This window comes from Semicossyphus pulcher, unplaced genomic scaffold (assembly GCF_022749685.1).
Source record: "Semicossyphus pulcher isolate SPU_LCO1_2020_fin unplaced genomic scaffold, fSemPul1.0.p SCAF_17, whole genome shotgun sequence".
NCBI classification, from domain to species: Eukaryota; Metazoa; Chordata; class Actinopteri; order Labriformes; family Labridae; genus Semicossyphus; species Semicossyphus pulcher.
This window is the reverse complement of record NW_027211681.1, coordinates 2,912,319-2,930,384: the sequence shown is the minus strand read 5'-3', so window position 1 is coordinate 2,930,384 and position 18,066 is coordinate 2,912,319. Positions and strand designations below refer to the sequence as shown.

At 41.5% G+C, this 18,066-nt stretch overlaps 2 protein-coding genes across 4 annotated transcripts; both read right to left on the bottom strand.

Moving 5' to 3' along the window:
- Positions 1 to 466: 466 nt before the first annotated feature.
- dcaf15 (DDB1 and CUL4 associated factor 15) lies at positions 467 to 7,939 on the bottom strand. Of its 2 annotated transcripts, none has more exons than XM_069665626.1 (13): positions 7,844 to 7,939; positions 7,034 to 7,131; positions 6,558 to 6,696; positions 6,293 to 6,399; positions 6,018 to 6,163; positions 5,769 to 5,930; positions 4,958 to 5,578; positions 4,759 to 4,850; positions 3,384 to 3,506; positions 3,091 to 3,173; positions 2,892 to 2,996; positions 2,626 to 2,741; positions 467 to 1,342 (listed from the first exon to the last, which is right to left on the bottom strand). In XM_069665626.1, exons 1-13 carry the CDS (start codon positions 7,937 to 7,939, stop codon positions 1,287 to 1,289), a joined length of 1,944 nt encoding a protein of 647 aa, XP_069521727.1. In that variant the 3' UTR covers positions 467 to 1,286. The 2 variants fall into 2 exon arrangements, with proteins under 2 accessions (XP_069521727.1, XP_069521728.1); XM_069665627.1 differs by having other exon boundaries at positions 2,626 to 2,738.
- Positions 7,940 to 8,276: 337 nt separating this feature from the next.
- On the bottom strand, positions 8,277 to 17,387 carry khsrp (KH-type splicing regulatory protein). 2 transcript variants are annotated; one of them, XM_069665624.1, is made up of 18 exons: positions 17,182 to 17,387; positions 15,406 to 15,508; positions 15,276 to 15,329; positions 15,153 to 15,189; positions 14,990 to 15,048; positions 14,818 to 14,889; positions 14,666 to 14,723; positions 13,111 to 13,258; positions 12,886 to 12,984; positions 12,624 to 12,794; positions 12,367 to 12,469; positions 11,795 to 11,919; positions 10,515 to 10,811; positions 10,274 to 10,404; positions 10,087 to 10,175; positions 9,727 to 9,933; positions 9,327 to 9,532; positions 8,277 to 9,149 (listed from the first exon to the last, which is right to left on the bottom strand). In XM_069665624.1, exons 1-18 carry the CDS (start codon positions 17,269 to 17,271, stop codon positions 9,141 to 9,143), a joined length of 2,058 nt encoding a protein of 685 aa, XP_069521725.1. In that variant the 5' UTR covers positions 17,272 to 17,387; the 3' UTR covers positions 8,277 to 9,140. The 2 variants fall into 2 exon arrangements, with proteins under 2 accessions (XP_069521725.1, XP_069521726.1); XM_069665625.1 differs by lacking the exon at positions 17,182 to 17,387 and having other exon boundaries at positions 15,310 to 15,329; positions 15,406 to 15,442.
- Positions 17,388 to 18,066: the final 679 nt, after the last annotated feature.

The following is an 18,066-nucleotide window of genomic DNA, read 5'->3' as shown; positions in this document are numbered from 1 at the left end:
TCAGTTTCTGAGACCATCACTGCCTCCTAAATGCCAACTTTAGTCAAACCCCACACCTCCAGTTGATACAGCAGGCTTTCTGTTTAAAATGTGAGGTCTCAAGCCCAGACAACTGACACTGAATGAGATGATCAAGTTTCTCCACAGCCACAGAAGACATCACTTTCTTTAGAGACTTGATTGTACCTTACAGATTACTCGTGAGAAGTACTATGTGTGGAGTGCCTCTTTAAAATGGGGTCAGCAGTATGTAGGTTTACTTGAAGCAGGTTGTGACCAGTTCATCCAAAGACTGATTAATGTCCAGTTATATTGGAACTGCCTTTACACACTTGAGGCGTTCAAAGTATCCTGGAAATGATGGAAAAATAAAGCAGAAACTGAAATTGCATTACACATTTCAATGCATGAATCCACTTAAACTTTATTAGGTAGCTATTGTGGTGCAGCCTGCAAATATAAAAGGATAAATGCTTTTTAACCCATTGGAGCATCTGTCTGGTGCATTCTGCAAGTCTTTAGACTAAACCATTTAGACTGTTTTCAGTTCAGAATTTTTTGTGCCCAGTTCTTAATGCAAAACACTCACAAAAAAAACTTTTGAACATTTTATTTTAACAAAATATTTCATTAGAACATAGCCTTACTTCCATGCCAGTCAACATTAAGCGTGATCTGAACCAGCTGAACAGGTGACTTTAACAAACCTTCCATAACAAAGGCTTAAAAAACATGTTTAACATGTTAACTTGAAATACTGCAGCATAAAGAATGAACTCAGCTAGACTTAACCGGTCTAGAGCAGGTCAGGAAAAATCTTGTTCAGAAGCAGCAGAATCTGTCAAACTGTATTAACACATTAAACATACTTACACACATTTATTCTCTGGATGTAATCCCCTTGTGAAAATCACACAGGTGCAGATATTGCATGCGCTCAGTTATAGACACAAGCACAAGAAACACTCACACTACAATAACAGTACACCTTTATGTATAAAAACAAAAACGTAAAAACTAAATCTTGGTTCAGTCCAGCTCTTGGTTTTGGTGGCTGTAAAAAATATGAAACTTGTAGAATTCAACACAGACCACCGAAAAATGTCTCAACAGTATTTCCCAAGAGTTCTTTGTTCAGTTTCAATTTGACACGTGTCTTAACTACAAATTACAAAAGCGCAACCACTGAACGTGTGCAGTTTTGCTCTGATTAAAGTGGAGCTCCACACTGGTGATGAGGTCGTATGGACATGCATCTGTATGTGCTTTTTGGCCCTCTTCTTTCTTCATAACACGATCCAGGTACATCGATCACCATCTGCCAACACTTGCAGGGACGAGCCTGCAGGAATGAAAATTTGTGACATTTCTATTTATCTACAGAAACACTCAATTCAAAAAAACAAATTTGAAATCTTCCAATAGTGGCTGAGTCACTGCCCTGGAGATGGGGGAGTGATCATACCAAACTGAAGTGTGTCTTCAGGCAGGCTGTGAGGAGAAGCTGGGTACCACATATCACACAGTAATGATCATACCTCCTGATTATTTACTGCAACAAAAAACTATGCTGCTAATTTATGAAACTATATACTGAATACTACTGACGCTTATAACTATTGCTTAACTATGAACTCTTACAAGAATCAGTGAATAATCACAGATTACCAGGCACCTGGTGTTACCAGTTAAGTTATTTTGACGTGTCACAGCATCACCGCAATGCAGATATAAAAATAATATAACTTATAGCCTAATCTCATTTCTTCTTTGGTTTCAGTGTCCTGATGAAGGTCTGATTCACGGCACACATTTTGATTGGGACATGTCATGCATGTTGGCATTGTTACACTGTCCGGGCTTACTGGGACACTTAAAGTAAGAATCTCGAAGTTCTCTGTTTTGTTATATTTGCTGGCACCTTGTGGCGTTATAAGGATATTGTGGGAGCAAACGTCTGAGTTAAACAGACGGCTCGTTCCCTTTGTTACGGTTGTAGATTTTGATTTTCCTCGCTTTCCTTTTTAAACTGTTTACCTTCATCTGAGCGTCGAATTTGTTTCTTTTTCGTTGGATTTTCACTTATTTTTTAAGTTGTATCTGTAGTCATCGATCTTATCTTTGTTTTTTCAGACATAGTAGATTACTGTTTACTCGCAACACTTGCAGAGACTGGAAAAACAGCCGCTTAGCTCCGCCTACCCTCTCTGGCAGACCAACCACTGCTCGGTGATGGAAAACGCGTCACTAACTGGACACCACTTGTGATTTTTTCCACAAATGTCGCCACAGACATTCAGTCCATAATAATACTATATACTGCAAATGCAAAGCTTTCATCAGTGGGCCATAGGCTCAATCACCATTGTGTTACCTCACCAGTGTTACCTCATTCGGCAACAGATACTGACTTAACAGACATTTATTTAAATGAAAATCTTTGAGATTATGACTTTCAATAGAACAGAGTCGTTAATATTCGTAAAATCTGACTTGTCCAATGATAAGGATGAATGAGAATCCATATATACAAACATTTTTACAACATTGAGACAGTATTCTGTCTATTTTAAGGGTCTTTGGTAGATACCAGGACACTGAATGCACAACTGTCTTAAAACTCACCTTTGTGTAGAGCTTCGTTGGTCATGCGATTTATGTAGCGGGAGCTGCACTCAGGGACCAACCACTTCATTGCTGTTTTTACACAAGACTTCCTGTAAGAACTCCACACACTCCTACTGACGAGAGAGAGAGAGAGAGAGAGAGAGAGAGAGAGAGAGATGATGACTTACAGTCAAAATCAAAACTACACAGAGCATAACAAGAAAAAAGTAGACAATCACAGACAGGAGGCGGGTGTGTGTAAGGTGGCGGCAGTGGTTCCTCACCTTGTCTGACCCTTGACCTCTGCAAGGTCACCAACACCCACGGTGCGACATACACCTGTGTTCAGGTCCCAGCTGATCTGCAGGTTGGAATGGTACGTGTTTGGCCTGGGAACAAAAGAATGAAAAGCAGACTTGGTGGGGACAGAAAAAATGGCGGGTTCAGGGCTGAAGAAGGCTTTTGTTATTTTAGGAAAAATACCTGCAGTGCTCCTCGTCTGAGTTAGAGAAGGCCAGTAACAACAGACCAATGTTGATAATCACAGTGTTGGTTTCAGGACACACCTAGTACACATTTTAAACACAAATTTGTTGTCAGCTTAAAAAGTCTATCTGCTGTAGGAAACACATTCTTAGAAACAACAAAGTAGAAAATACATTACAATAAACTCAAGACTACAGGTGTAAGCAGAGGTATTTTGTGGAGACTAAATATTAACATAATAGTGTGAGGTACAGCACTGTGTGTGTGTGCATGAAAGTGTGTGCACTGACCTCTAATATCACAACATCATAGTCGCTGAAGGAGCAGAACTGAGGGGCCCAGGCAGCATCGCTCCTAATCACCTCATTGATAAGATACTCAAAGTCTAGGGTCAACTGCTCCACACACACACTCTGCAGGAGAGATTGCGTAGCTTAGAACTTACACAACATTTAAAAGTACCAACAGGAAACACACAAACTTTCCCTACTTACACATACGAACTGTTTTTCACATCTAACTTTGAATAATGCTCGACTTACAGTTACAATACAATTATGTGGCCAGGTAATAATTAACAAAGTGAATGCAAATTCTGCCACTAGGATAGAAAATGGTCTTGAAGTGTTCTGACTTTTAGATGAGATTTGAGAAAAATTTATCAGACTGTGATTAAAGCACTCTTTTCTAGATCCCAGCAGGCACAGGTTGCCTAAAACAAATGCCAATCATTGGCAAGAGTTTAGTGTCTTAAGTTAATTAAAGAGGTAGACGGCTTTGTAAGTGCAAAAATAAACCCCTGAAGCACACACACACACTGGAGCCCCTTTCCCACTGGTCAAAAACCTGCTAACACCCAGCTTTTTTGCTTAGCAGGAAAGGTTACAATCGCCATTCAGACCCAGGTCAAATGACTCCGCAGTAGACCCGGGTAATTATCTCCTCGGCTCCAATCGGTAATGATGGAAACACAAAACCTGTGTCGGCCTGCAAATCTCCGCCCCCTTTCCGGCGTGATGCTATATACAGCAGCACTCGAACATCGTTCCAAATTTGTCGGCGCCGAGTTTGATAAACAGACTCAATGAGTAATAGGTACAATAAAGACCTAACCACCATAACATCCTCACTGGCCACCATGCTGCTTCCCAAAGAGAATAATTTTGGGCAAACTATTGTTTATTAACCCCGTTTCCGGCGCGTTTGTGATGTCAGACGGTGACGCAACAGAAAAGAGACCGAAAGGAGTACACTCCACTGGCTATTGGAAAAGAGACAATCTGCATTTATTAGGGTCTGAAAAACCTGCATCAATGCGCTAATTTTGGTGGGAAAGGGGTATCAGGCTGTGACACAGATCTGTGTATGATAAACAGCTCTGAGAAAGTATAGGCGCTAACCTTTGTAAGTGAAAAGAATGATTGAGTGTTTCAATGTGAGGCAAAATGTTTCTCATTGTCCAAATCAGAAATTAAACAAAACCAGTTTGATAGTAGAGGTGGAGATGGTCCGTTATACAAGACTGATGAAGTACCTCAACTGACTATAGACGCCTCCAACAGACTAATATTATTATTAATTTTTTTATTGACTATTGATTTCCATGACAGAACCACTTGACACATTTACATCTAATGATTAAGAATTACAGCCACTAACACACACCTGTCCGTTGTGTTGCCCTGTAACCAGCTGCAGGTTTCTTCCTTTAAGGTCAGTGACTGTGAATGGTAGCTGCACCTTATCATCCTCGTAACCTGGAGAGAAAGAGGAGAGGAAAAATGTGTGTAATCAGCTTCAGACAGAACCTGATAAGTGTTATTTTTTAAATTATTCCTTCTCTGTGCCGGCCTCTTCCTCTCACCTCCTGTATTCTGCTGTGCTGCCCCTGGCTGTTGGAGGCGGTAGTGCAGGCGTGTATAGTTGACATAACCAGGCTCGCTGGTGCCAGCCTCCTGGGATGAGGACGTGGTCGGAGGCGATGCGGGTGACGAGGAAGAGGAGGCAGGAGACATCACTTGTTCAGTGCACGTTGGCAAACTGTGGCTCCCACCAGATGTTGATGCTTCTGATAAACGAGTTCTCCTTTCTGCCTCCCTCCTCTCTCTACAATCTTCCTCCTCTCTCCTCCTCTCATTTACATTTATCCCTGTATCTCCTGGCATCCGCGCTGCTTCTTTTTCACTACCTACAGCTGGTCTCCTTTCTGCCTGGCCGTCATTGTCTTTCCCTCCTCCTCCTCCTTCTCCTCCCTGGGCCCGCCTGAAGAGGTCAGCTGCAAACTCCCGGGCTCGCACGGCTGCTTGTGACTGGCTAGGAGATGAGGGAACTGGAGCGGGTCTGGTTGGCGGCAGTCTGTTTTCGGGAGATGCCTGAGGTAGTGAGGAAGAGGAGGCCAAGGATGTGGAGGAAAAAGACGTGGAGGCTTGATTTGACAGAGCTGCCTTCTTTGTGAATAGGATCTGCGATGACTGACCCTGTTTACCTGCCAGAGACATTTAAAGAAATGTGACTGACAAATAAAGTACTGCTAAAATAAGATTATAAAAAAAAATTAACAGGAGTGAATGAAAATTAAAATGCAGGCAACGTTTTAAAAGCAGACTCGGATTTTAGGCAAAAGAAACAGAGTATAAAGAAATGTGCTCATACTGCTTTTGGTGTATATGTGTTACCTGGGCAGAGTGAAATGGCGCAAGCCACCAGAGAGTAGCTCGTGTTTAACAAGATGACCTGGTCCTTCTTTAGCTGGAAAGCTGGCTGGAAAGTGGGAAACGGGTACACCACCTGGTACCGGCTATTGAACACGTAGCCATGCTCCAGACACTCTCCACTTCCTGGAGAGAAAAGGATGAAATTGGTAAGAAGAAAAAGACAGAGGTGGTGAGAACAGTAAAGAGGAGCATATGTGTGTGTGTGTTTACCTGTGCGTATGGTAGTGGCTGTGGGAACTGGGCAGCACTTAGGACAAGGTTTAGGAGGAGGCATGGAGGCAATGGTGATGTAGATATCTCTGTTGTTTTCATCACTCATCATTAGGTTCATCAGAACGGAGCTTGATATGCGTATACTGGCAGGCAGAACCATACACGCACACAAAGTTAGCACTTATCATTACCCACACACTACAATAACATACTGTGAGCTTAAAATGAATCAGTTTCATATTTCTGCTCATCAATGTGTTTATTATGCTTACTTAAAGCCAAAGATGACTATTTTTGAGTGGTCATTTGGCCACTCACACACAGCCAGGTACAGGTCACTGTAGATTTCCTCTCCACTAAACAAACGTACATGATGGACCTAAGGAGAAAAAGCAGACATTAGACAAAGGACAAGATATCCATACATTGACTTGATTAATTTAGGGCCTCCAGTTATAATTATTAGCCCTCTGTATCTATTTGAATCTGCTGGATGGAACACATTCAGGTTCGTAAGAGTAAATTGACTTGTCTTACCTGTTTCAGTCGACTGTGCAGGTTGAACTCCCACCAATAGAGATGGTACGTATAGAAAGAGAAATCATCATCTTCTCCACAGTCGCTTGTGTAGGACAGCACGTAGCGGCCGCATTTGGTGAAGCCAAGGAAGATATGTCTGGAACCAAAAAAGTGATGAAACACGGTCATGCATGTCTCGGCTTGAACAATATCACATTGATAAATACTCATTCTGAATGTGGCCTTATTAACAAATCAGATATTCAGCCATGACAAATCCATATTAAGTCAAGTTTCTTGGTCAATTTCCCAGTGAAATGATTGGGGTGAGGAATCATATCGAGACAGAGAAGCAACAATCTTAATTTACACACCTAATATTCTACTTGGTCCAAAATGCTCTCAGAGAGCTAAACAAGGCACACAAAAGTCTGCTACAAAAGACAAGATGTTAAATGACAACAATCACGTTTACTGAAAACACACACACTGACCCTGCTCTCAGGAACTCCTCGCTGACGATGTTCTTTAACGGGACGCACACTCGAGGTGGCAGCTTCCAGAACAGGCGCTGAGAGAACTGTCCTGACAGCTGCAGAGCAGGCAAGAGAATGGATACAGATGTAGACAACGTGTAACATAAAGCTTGAGAATGTGTGCAGGAGATATAGCATTTGCATTAATAATAGAATAGCCATTTATATGGCGACACAGGAATGCCCTTCAATGCCCTGCAGAGTAACTACTTTAGCATTTTAAAGGCTTGAGCCCTTACACATACATACATACATACATACTTACACACACACACACACACACACACACACACACGAACAGAGCAAATTTGATGTTCATAAAGTAAAAGGGTTCAATGATTAACATTTAATCTGAGGGCTGTGGTTGCATTTATGAGCTGCGGAGTTCTGCAAGTTGCTGCTGAGGTTAAGCTGATGCTAACGCCGACTGAGCTTGAACGTTAGAAGAAATAAATGTGTACCGTTGGCTCTAATAGTTAGCATGCTACCACTGTTCACTTAATTCCAGTTCTCTCTGAGCCTGTTAGGAAACCAAACAAAGAGACAAACACTGGGAATGCAGGAAAAACTCAATATTTTCATGCTTTGTAGCATTAGCTCATAAGCTTCCTGCCTGCCATTAGATGTTAGTTGGCGTTGAGCTAGTTAGCAGCAGCTAGCCCCAGATGCTACTGGAAACAAGGAGGCTTTTAATGAAGCAGTCCTAGAATACTTCTTAGCCTCTCCTTTTGAGTTTTTTGAGAAAACATTGTCTGGAGTCATGCCTACCTTCCCACGCATGAGAAGCTTCACGACATGGTCTTTGTGTTGTCTTTGAGCTTTCTGTTTGCTATCGTCCTTTTCGGATTTCGAGCTGGGCGCCATCTCCCACTGAACTGTTGTCCTTCGTTACAGTCTGGAGCGCTGCGATTGGTCCTCGGGGTGCACGAGACTGCCCTCACTCGCCGGTGGATGCATCCATCAAAACCAAAACAAAGGTAGGACGCAACCATTGACTGTGGTAACATCCTGGTGAAAGCTACCACAGGGATTCAATTACGTCTGTTGTATCACTTACTGTCACTTTCAACATGAGAAGTAAAGGTAGAAGTTTCAAGCCATAATATTAGGTTAATGAATACAACTTAACCAGTAGGGTTAAAGTGGTTAACAACTAACTCCACAAAAAACCATGTTGGCAATGATGAAAGAAGGAAACAGGTAATTTGAATGTTTTTATTTAAGTATTTAAAAACAAGCTGTAAAAAATAACATTAAAAAAAATCAGCATACATTAACAGAGCCTAATCCAAGAAAAAAAAAAATACAGAGGGCAACCAAACACACAAACGCATACATGCTCACACAACCAACCTACACACTGCAGGACAGACAGTGCCTTTTTACAGCCAACTTACACACGTTTCTGTTCAGTAGCATACACTGTATACAGACACACACAACCCCCTTATGGAAAATAATAATTACAAAGAATAAAATTAAAACTAAGTCATGATGGCAGATAGAAATACACCTGCAACTGAAACACTGGGAATGTTTTTTAAAAAGAAAATGAAATTTAAAAAAAAAAAAAAAAAAAAAGTACCAAGAACAATAAAGAAAAAAATCTGTACTTTTTTTTATACAAACAAAATTTCTGATTATATTCAAAATACTGCTAGATTGTTTTTATCCTCAGGAAATTGATGGGGAAAACTACTGAAATGTGAGTCAGTGTGGAGATGCTGTTGTGCTAGCTTGCAAGCAAAGATGCTTTTTTCCCCCACATTTTTTTTTTAAAAATTCAGATGTATAACAAGGTGTGGATGACGTGAAGGGACAAACAGAATAGTAACCAAAGTAGTTATTTAGTGCTTGTTCAATGCATGGGCAAATGTTTTCCCTTTTTTCCTTTCTTCAATTTTGACTCTCTAAGACAAACAAGAAGGGTTTTTTTTTTAAAAATGTCTGCGTTGATGAGTAAGCAGGGGTCTTGTCTGATTAAAGCCAAAAAGGAAATCTTTTGATAGAAAAAAACACAAGTCCAGAGAGCCGCTGCAACCGTCCAAAACACCGGGCCATTCATTTACTGGGCCTGAAATGAAACGATACATAATTTCATCAGTGGAAATTCTGCTTGATCAAATTAATAATCATGTTTGTTAACTTCTTGTACACTTCTGTTTTTTAATATTATTTTTTCAGCAACACCTAGAATAAGTATATACAAACACAACACGCAAATTTTAGACACTGGTCATGGATGCGTTACCTGTTGTCCCTGCTGTGGACCAGCAGCCTGTCCAGGCGCCTGTCCTCCCTGTCCATAGTAGGCAGCCTGCTGTCTGTAGTACTCAGCCCAGGCAGCACTGTAGTCCTGCTGGCCTCCAGCTGCAGCTCCACCTCCTCCTGCTGCTGCTGCTGCTGCTGTAGCTGCTGCTGCACCTGGAGCAGCTGCTGCCCCTCCAGCTGGCTGGGCTGGAAACACAACACACATGTCATGTACTTGTGTCATTTCACAGAATAATACTGGCGTAAGTATTTCTAATTCAATAATGCTGATGCTTAAGTACTAAATGTGAAACATGCAGTACATTTCCCCAGACAGAACAGTGTAGTTTTAAGCTCACATTTACTTGAAAACATATTGTGTGTCAGTAAAGGCCACTTACTCATGCCCATCTTCTTGTAGTACTCCTCCCAAGCTTTCGTGTAGTCAGGCTGCCCCCCAGAGGCCTGTGCAGCCTGGCTCTGGTCCCCTGGAGCTGCTGCAGCAGGGGCTCCTGGAGCCTGGGCTGGCATGGCGCCCCCTGGCTGTTGGCCGTAATACTGTGCATAGTATGCTGCCCATGCTGCGTTTGGGTCTGCTGCTGCCTTACCTAATGAGTAAATATGGGGAAAACAGAATACATAAAGTAATGACATAGCTCTGAAAACCATTTGGCAAAGTGCCTATTGTCTAACTAGATTTAAAAAAAAAAAAAAAAACAACAACTACATTTTGAGGCAATTACAGAAAATAAGGTACTCACTGGGGTCATGTGGAGCTGGGGCCTGCCACTGCTGATAAGTATTTCCCCAACCCTGAGGACAGAACTGGGGGCCACCAGGCACAGCTCCACTGCAGAGAAAGCAAGATTGTTTAAACACAAACATTTCATATCCTCTACGTCTCCTCTGAAAAAATCAGAATTCTTGTCGTTTGTGGGTTGTACTTACTGAGGAGCACCACCAGGTGGCCCTGCGTTATATGGGTTGGGATTATAAGGACCACCCATTGGACCACCTGGACCACCTGGCCCACCTGGGCCTCCTGGGCCAGGACCACCACCCACTGGACATAAAGGAGCCTAGCAAAACAGGAGGTAGCCATTAGAGTTAAGGACCAGTGGAGAGGTTGTGTTTTGCTTTGTCAGCTGTTTGAACTGCTCTCTCTCTGCTGTGAGTCACTTGAACATACCTCAATCTTCTCTTCTATAAGTTGCTTTGCATGGTCGATCTGTTGCGGGGATCCCCTAATAGTGAACAGTTTGAAGTTTGGATCACCATTAGGCGGTGGCTGACGAGATATCTCCACAAATGCACCGGTCTGTTGGTTGATGGACTTGACGTTCTCTCCTCCTCTGCCGATGACAAGCCCACATTTGTGAGCCGGGATGGAGAAGGTCATCTCTCCTCCAGGAGGACCCCAGTTCCCTTGTCCTCTACCCCGTCCTCGCCCACCAGGCGGCATCCCTCCACCTGAACCTGGGGGACCCTGTGGATCAAATATAACTGACATTAGAGGTCTTTCTCATTACATAAATTTGCACATCCTGCTTCCCTCACTTGCGTTGTTTCCTCGCGTCTTAGCTCCTCCCAGTGAGGAATTAAATGAGAGATGCAAGGAAGCAACGTGAGGAGAGGAGAGGAGAGAAATTTGCCAAATGAGAAATCCTTGGGTCAATCACCGTCAGGCGACATATTTTACTGCTCAGCTGTAGCAGCTGTTGAACAAATCTTTAGGAATGTTCACAGAACCGTTTCTTTGCAGAAATCTTGAAGTATCTTTTATGGAAGGACAGACAGCAAATTGTTTAACATGGCCGGATATAAGTGATATCACTTCTGTTAATTATTCTCATCATTTAATATTCCTTTTAAATCATCTTTATGTACAGATCAGTGCTATTATGATTACTGATCTTTTATTTGCATTTTTATTGTCTGCATAACTAACCATCAGAGCTGCAAGTTCATTGATTTCATTGTAAAGTAAATTTAAAAAATAAAACAAAAGGCCTACTGCTGCTTTGTGTGATGCCACAGCACTTTGTAATGAAATGATCCTGTATCTAGCCGAGTAGTTGTAATGTGAGATTATATATCTCGCCGTCAGGCACATTAAATTGTTTTATTTTCTGTTGATCTGCGCTGAGTGATCTGTGTGGAGGTGCAGCATTTGCCGAAATTCCGCACCTCCACACCAATCACGTCACGTCTTTGGTTAAAACACTTCCTCCTGGAGCCTCCTCTCTACTCATCACCTCCATATGCATTTAAGAAATTGGAACATCTCCCATCATGGCGGAGGGGGAAGGATTTCCATGTCAGCCGAGGAGAGAGGACGCCAGGATGCGCAAATGTATGTAGTGAGAGAGACCCTAGGTTTATTTTCTCTATAGCACAGCCCTGTTTTTGTGTTCTGCTAACACAGAAAACGTCACCAACACATATCCAAGCCTTACTCTCTGTACTTACCCCCTGCCCGCCCTCCTCTCTGGCGCGGATGCTCTGAAGCAGGTCAGTGATGATCGAGGCAGCATGCTGACACTGGTCTGGCGGACCCATAATATGGGCTATTTTATCAGGACCTGTACCATCATCTGTTAGGGATGACAGGAAAGATGGCTGTAATTTGGGGGGGTTGTACAGAGACTGAAAAAAAATGATGAGCTGGAAGAAAGATTTTTCATCCCAACTAGTCGAAATGATTGATTTATAAAGTTCTAATGATGTGGATCCATATTGCTTCATCCCGAGTCAATATTGGAGTAGCTCCAATTTTACAGCAAGGCAAGAATAAAAGACTATAAATGACCCTTTCCTGCTGATAAAAGCGCCGTTTCCTTTTAACACTTAAACCTAATTTTAGAAGTCAAAAGCAGTATATTTATAATTGTTACATTTGATATGATCAATATCATTTTTCCAAACCCTACACGAACACTACTTAGCAAGCCAAGAGGAAGACAAACAGTTATAATAAAATTTATTACATGTCATAACATATGATGCCGTTTAGGCTTGCAGAAAATGTTTTAAGTGCTCACCTGGTTTAAACTGTATCTTCACTCCAGCATCGCTCTGGATCTTCTTGATCATCTCCCCACTTCGGCCAATTACAACTCCAACAGAGTGGCGAGGCACAGCTATCTGTAGAATAATAAACAAAAAACTGTGATAACTGCTCAAAGATGTTCAGTCTCAACCATCAATTCGAATTATTTGCATCCAGCATCATTATTTCAATAATAATGAACATATAATCGAGTATGGCCGGGTGGAACACAAAGATCTAAGTACTTACATCAATACCACCACCACCACCACCGCCGCCGCCGCCGCCACCGCCGCCGCCGCCTCCACCTCCTCCTCCTCCTCCTCCTCCTCCCCCCATCCTTGGACCGTATTCGTTCCTGTCTCCAAAGCCTGCATGATCCCGTTCTCGTAGAATCTCATTAACCATCTCCTTTGCTTGCTAAAAAAAAAAAGAACACAAGGAGTCAATGGTAGATAGGAAACATCTCCAACTTGGCCAAACCCTTCTACAATGCGTGCTGAAAGAGTACCTGCACTTTGTAGGGGTCTCCAATGATGCGCAGGGGTTTATCAATGTTGGGTGGCTGGGATCCATCCTGAATAAGAATCATTTTAACTCCAGCCCGCTCCTACGATCCACAGAAATCCAATCATGAGCATGTTACATACAGCTTTTGTAATATTTTGTTATAATTGTACTGCACAACCTCTGAATCAAACGATCAGAGTTACATTAAGGTGCCGGTTATTCTCACCTGTAGCTGTTTGATGGTCTCTCCTCCTTTTCCTATGATAAGGCCAGCTTTGCCAGCAGGGATGATCATCTCCTGCATGGAACCTGACTGCCCATTGGTCGTCTCATGACCCCTCGACACAATGTCATCTATAAGTGCCTTGGCCCTCCTGGAAGCAAATTTAAATGAAAGAATGAAGAAAATGAGAAGAGTGTGACATAGTAACCATTCACTGGATTGCTTTCACTATTCTGACTTACAACAGGCATTGCAAGAACAGTATGTTCTTGAGTAGGGATGAGTACTGAAACCCGGTATTAAATGGGCCATGTTATCGGTTCTTAATTTAAAGAAAATACATTTCCTATTTATTATTGCTACAAAAACGTTATCTTGCACATTTAATCTCAGCGACCTTTTCTAAATTTGCAATAAGGTTAAGACAGTCTGTGATGCATATTCCCAATCCAGAAGAGATATCTCTCTCACGGAGCCTGTGTGCGAGGGGCAGGGGCAGCTCTCTCTCACGCGCGCGACGAGATCCTGCTTGTTACGATGGCGGAGAGAACTAAACGTTGAAAAGTGTGGTTACACTTCAGAGTCGAAGCAGACAATGCTCATTGCCACAAGTGCAACAAAACTTTTGCTTGAAAGGGCGGAAACAAGAGCGATCTGTCCAAACAGTTGTACAGGGAGATACATGTGCCACACTTCTCACTGGACGCTGTTACCCAGAAAACTTGGTACACGCGAGGAACCGGGTTAATTGATAAGCCCCGCCCACTACCAGGCAGCCAAATTTGTTTTTTATTTCCATCATCACAACTATAGAGAGTATATTGTAGTGATCTGTTCTAAACATTGCCGTTTCTTTTGCTGTTAAGTATTATTTATTTTACATTTCAGAAAATAAAATCATCTTAATTCTGTTCTTAAGCTCTTCCATTTTTTCTCCTAAAAAAATAACAAAACGAACCGATAAGAATACCATTAAAGTACGTTGGGTTTAACTTTTGCAATGCCAGCAGAAGACCATTTTTAAGCAGGCTGATAGGAGGCTTAGAGGCCTAACTGTGCTAGAAAAGTCATGTTGCCATTGCAATGACAAGAAATGGTTGTTAGATTTTGTTATCTTATTCCTCAATCTAAAACTAAACTTTAACATGTGCAACATCTGATCAGACAAGCGACAGACATCCCTGAACAAAAACAAGAATGTATGGACTAGTGGGATTGGAAATTAGGGATGCACCGATGCATCAGTAATTGTAACATTAAAGTATTAATGTTTTCAGAATGTTTTTGTGTTAGGGTATGTAAGGACTGAAAAATGTTTGTACTATGACCAGGTGATTGTAAAATAGGCTAAAGAGGCTTTTCAGGCAGTTTTTTTTTATTTTTTTAATAAAGGTGATTTTTATGTGAAAGAAGTTTGAATGTATGATGTATGGAAAAAAGCATCTCTACTGGCATCGGCAAAATTGTTGTTTAAAACAACGGCCCTTATTTTCTCACTCGGTGCAACCCTGTGGGAAATTAAACAAAATACATCACTTTAATGTCAACATGAACTTACTGCACGGCATCTGGTGACCCTGTCAGAGAAACGCTTCTTTCTGAAAGACCGGCACTGTCTGTGAATGAAAATTAGTATTTGTATTAATTTAAAAGCAGTTGAAAAAACTACTTTTTTTTACTTAGCAATGTAGAAGTTAGCACATAGCTCACCATGCGCAATCTGGACCTTACAGCCAGAATCCTGCTGTATTTTGTTAATCTGTTCTCCTCCTCGGCCGATGACTTCAGGGACAAAAACAAGGACATTTAGATTTTAGTTTTATCACATGTAAAAAGCAAAGCAGGCATCTATGGTTTAGGAAATTAATTTGCTCATACTCACTGAGGCCAACCATGCCATCAGGCACCCTGTACTCTTCTGTCATTGTGGAGGGCCTGACACTGCAGATAAGTAAAAACAATGATATATGAAGAATTTTGTCTCCGTTATAACGACAAGCATCAAACGTGTTCATGAGAAAGAAACAGTAAGAATAACCTTATACCTTTGTTGGGACAGGGCAGCCAGCTGAGCTCCAATAGCTGTAAGAGAAGGAAAAAGTGGTCAGTGGTCTGTAACAGAACAGAGCCAGTGTTCATAATAGGATCAATGTGTGTATTGAACGTACACAATGCAGAATCTATTTCGCTCTGTGATGCTACCTTCTTAGCATCGGGTTCATCTGAAAACAAAAGAAAAAAGTCAACAACGTGGACCAACACGTGCAGACAAAGTGAATGTGGGTGCTGATGTTTAACCTGCTTCTTCCAAGGACCGTTTCTGTGCTCCGAATGGATAGCTCTCAGCTCCTCCGTTGTTGCTCACTGAGGGAACGCCGTCTCCACCGATTTTAGCTGCAATCTGTGGAGGGACACAATGGATGAGGTCTGCAGTTTACACAAAATTAGCAAACTCTCAACGAATCAAGTTTTGGTAACAATATTTCAACATAACTATCAGAAGTAAGCAACCATTTACCATATTTGTATACCCATCAAGAAAGATAATATCAAATAATAGAAAGTGTAAAAAAAAAAGTAGAACCTTGACATGTAGGCGGTAAGTAAAGGATCTAGTGTGCCCTAGGGCTGGGCAAAATGTCTGCTGTATGTGTTTTTCTATATTCTCTATCTTGATGTCACAAAACCAGCGGCTGAATTGCTTTGCGGCTATTTTTATGTCATTTTGACAATGCTTGACGTTCTAATCCTTCCATGTGGGAGTGAACCATAGAAGTAGGCGCTGTAAACAGAAACAGAAACTCTGTACTTTTAATTTATCAAGTATTTAATCCACACAGGATTATCCAAAAATAGGCTTTACCTGTGGTTATTTCATATTGACTTATTATTTGTTAAATTACCAGAAAACATCATATATTGTGATATAGATCGTTATCGAGATATGAAAATTTCTATATGGTGATATATAATTTTGGCCATATCGCCCAGCACTATCTTGTAGTATAATTGTCTTTATAAAGCCATCAAAAAAGGTCATCTCAAAAAATGTAGACAAAAATGTAGAACCTTAACATGTAGAAGGTTAGGATAGGATAGCCTTATTTAAGTGTGCCCTTACAAAAAAAGTCAGGTTATCGGTGTCTCAAGTATAGCTCTACTTTCTACAGGAGTAAAAATACAGAAACACAACCATAAAACCAACAGTGGCTTAGCAGCACCTTAGGTGAAGCTAAAACAGTTAAATGATTAATGAATAGACAACCATAATGGAAACTGATTGTTTTGTACGATAAATAAAGGACAAAAAGGCCCTTCATTCTTAAGTTTCAGCTTCTTAGTTGCTCAATTTTACTACCTTTTTTCTGTTTTATATCCATGTTAATTTTATATATTCTTCCGACCAAACTAGTTGGCACCTTGATCTCTTTAAAAGTGCTTTTTCTTGTAGACTATGCCAGTAAAAAAACAACTCTGCAGCCCTAACCTTTGTGATCACAGACCTGTAAACTGGCTCCACAAAACTCGCGCGTGCCCGTGAAACAGATACCAAATCTGAACCTGTGAGCCTCCGTTTGTCTATCTAATGCTAGTTATCATTAACTTACAATATAGCATGACGATCAGTCGACCATACTTCATTATACTCATAATGTCACAAAGATGTTTTCGGTTTTCTAAAATGGAGTTTCATTCATGGAGGATGAAACTACACCACCAGCACACCGTTAACTATAGTAACAATAACCCAGCTAACGTAGCCGATGTAGCTCGTATATTTAACTTCACTCACGGATCCCGCTGGAGACAAGTCGTATAATTAAATGGTGAATGTAAGAGTGACCTACATTGCTCCAGCTGCTCAATCCACCACCTCTTGAACATGTTCGGTTGATCACTTAAACTGGGAGCGTGTTACACAAATGAATGGTGTTGCTATCAGCTAGCTCGCTCGCTAGCTAGCTAGTTAACTACAGCTAAAGCTAACGTCACGGATAATTAAGCTAGCGGCAGTTTCCAACCAGCTAACGAGCTCGCCGGCCGTTTTCTCTTTTAGTCGGGCTGTCGAGTTACCTGTCTGGCTCGTTGTACTGCATCAGCAAAAGCGTCTTTTTTCATCCCAGCGCCGACTCCATTTGTCGGCAGAGCGCCGTAATCAGACATGCTGCTCACAAGGGGCAAATAGACAAGGGGGCAGGCTGGATGGCTTCGGCCGGGTCGAGCTGCGCAGAAGCGGGAAGGCTAAACAAGAGCGTACGTGGGATACCAATGTGAGGGAGACTGCCTACCACGCCGGCAAACTTCCCTGCTTAAAATAACCAATCAACGAACCTTCAATGCCCGGGTCTTCTTCTTCCTCTTCTTCTTTTTACCTTTGTGTATCGGTGTCCAACGATATAGAGCTTAAATACCGCCCCCTCCTGGGCTGGAGGTATAGAGCAGACACATACAGTCAATGATGAGACACCGCTGAGGACAAGCCTGTTTACATAACCCTTAAGAGTTCTTAACACATTTTGCAGATATTGAGAAAATATTTCACAATGGAAAAGTTCATGCACGTAGTTAGAAAGAATGGTTTCGTGCTTTATCTTCATAATAATTACTGAACATCAGATTTATTGAAATAGGGCAAAGGAAATTTGAAACTTTTATAAATATGGAGGTTATTTGGAAATTAGATTAAAGCCCCTGTGAGGAGTTTTTCATTGGTTATGAAACAGACTAAAATTAATTCTGATTACTCTATATGACCTATTAAAGCAAACCAGACCATCAGCGACAAAATTGATTATTTCTATATAGTTATTTTTAATGCCAGAAACTGCTGGCGTGAAGTAGGTGTCAGACAAAGCGATTGACTGCACGCTGCCTTTGTTTACATTTTCCAGGGCAAAAATTTTAAGTGAGTGATGCATATGTATGTTAAAGAAAGCAGGATGGGATTTTTTGTTAAAA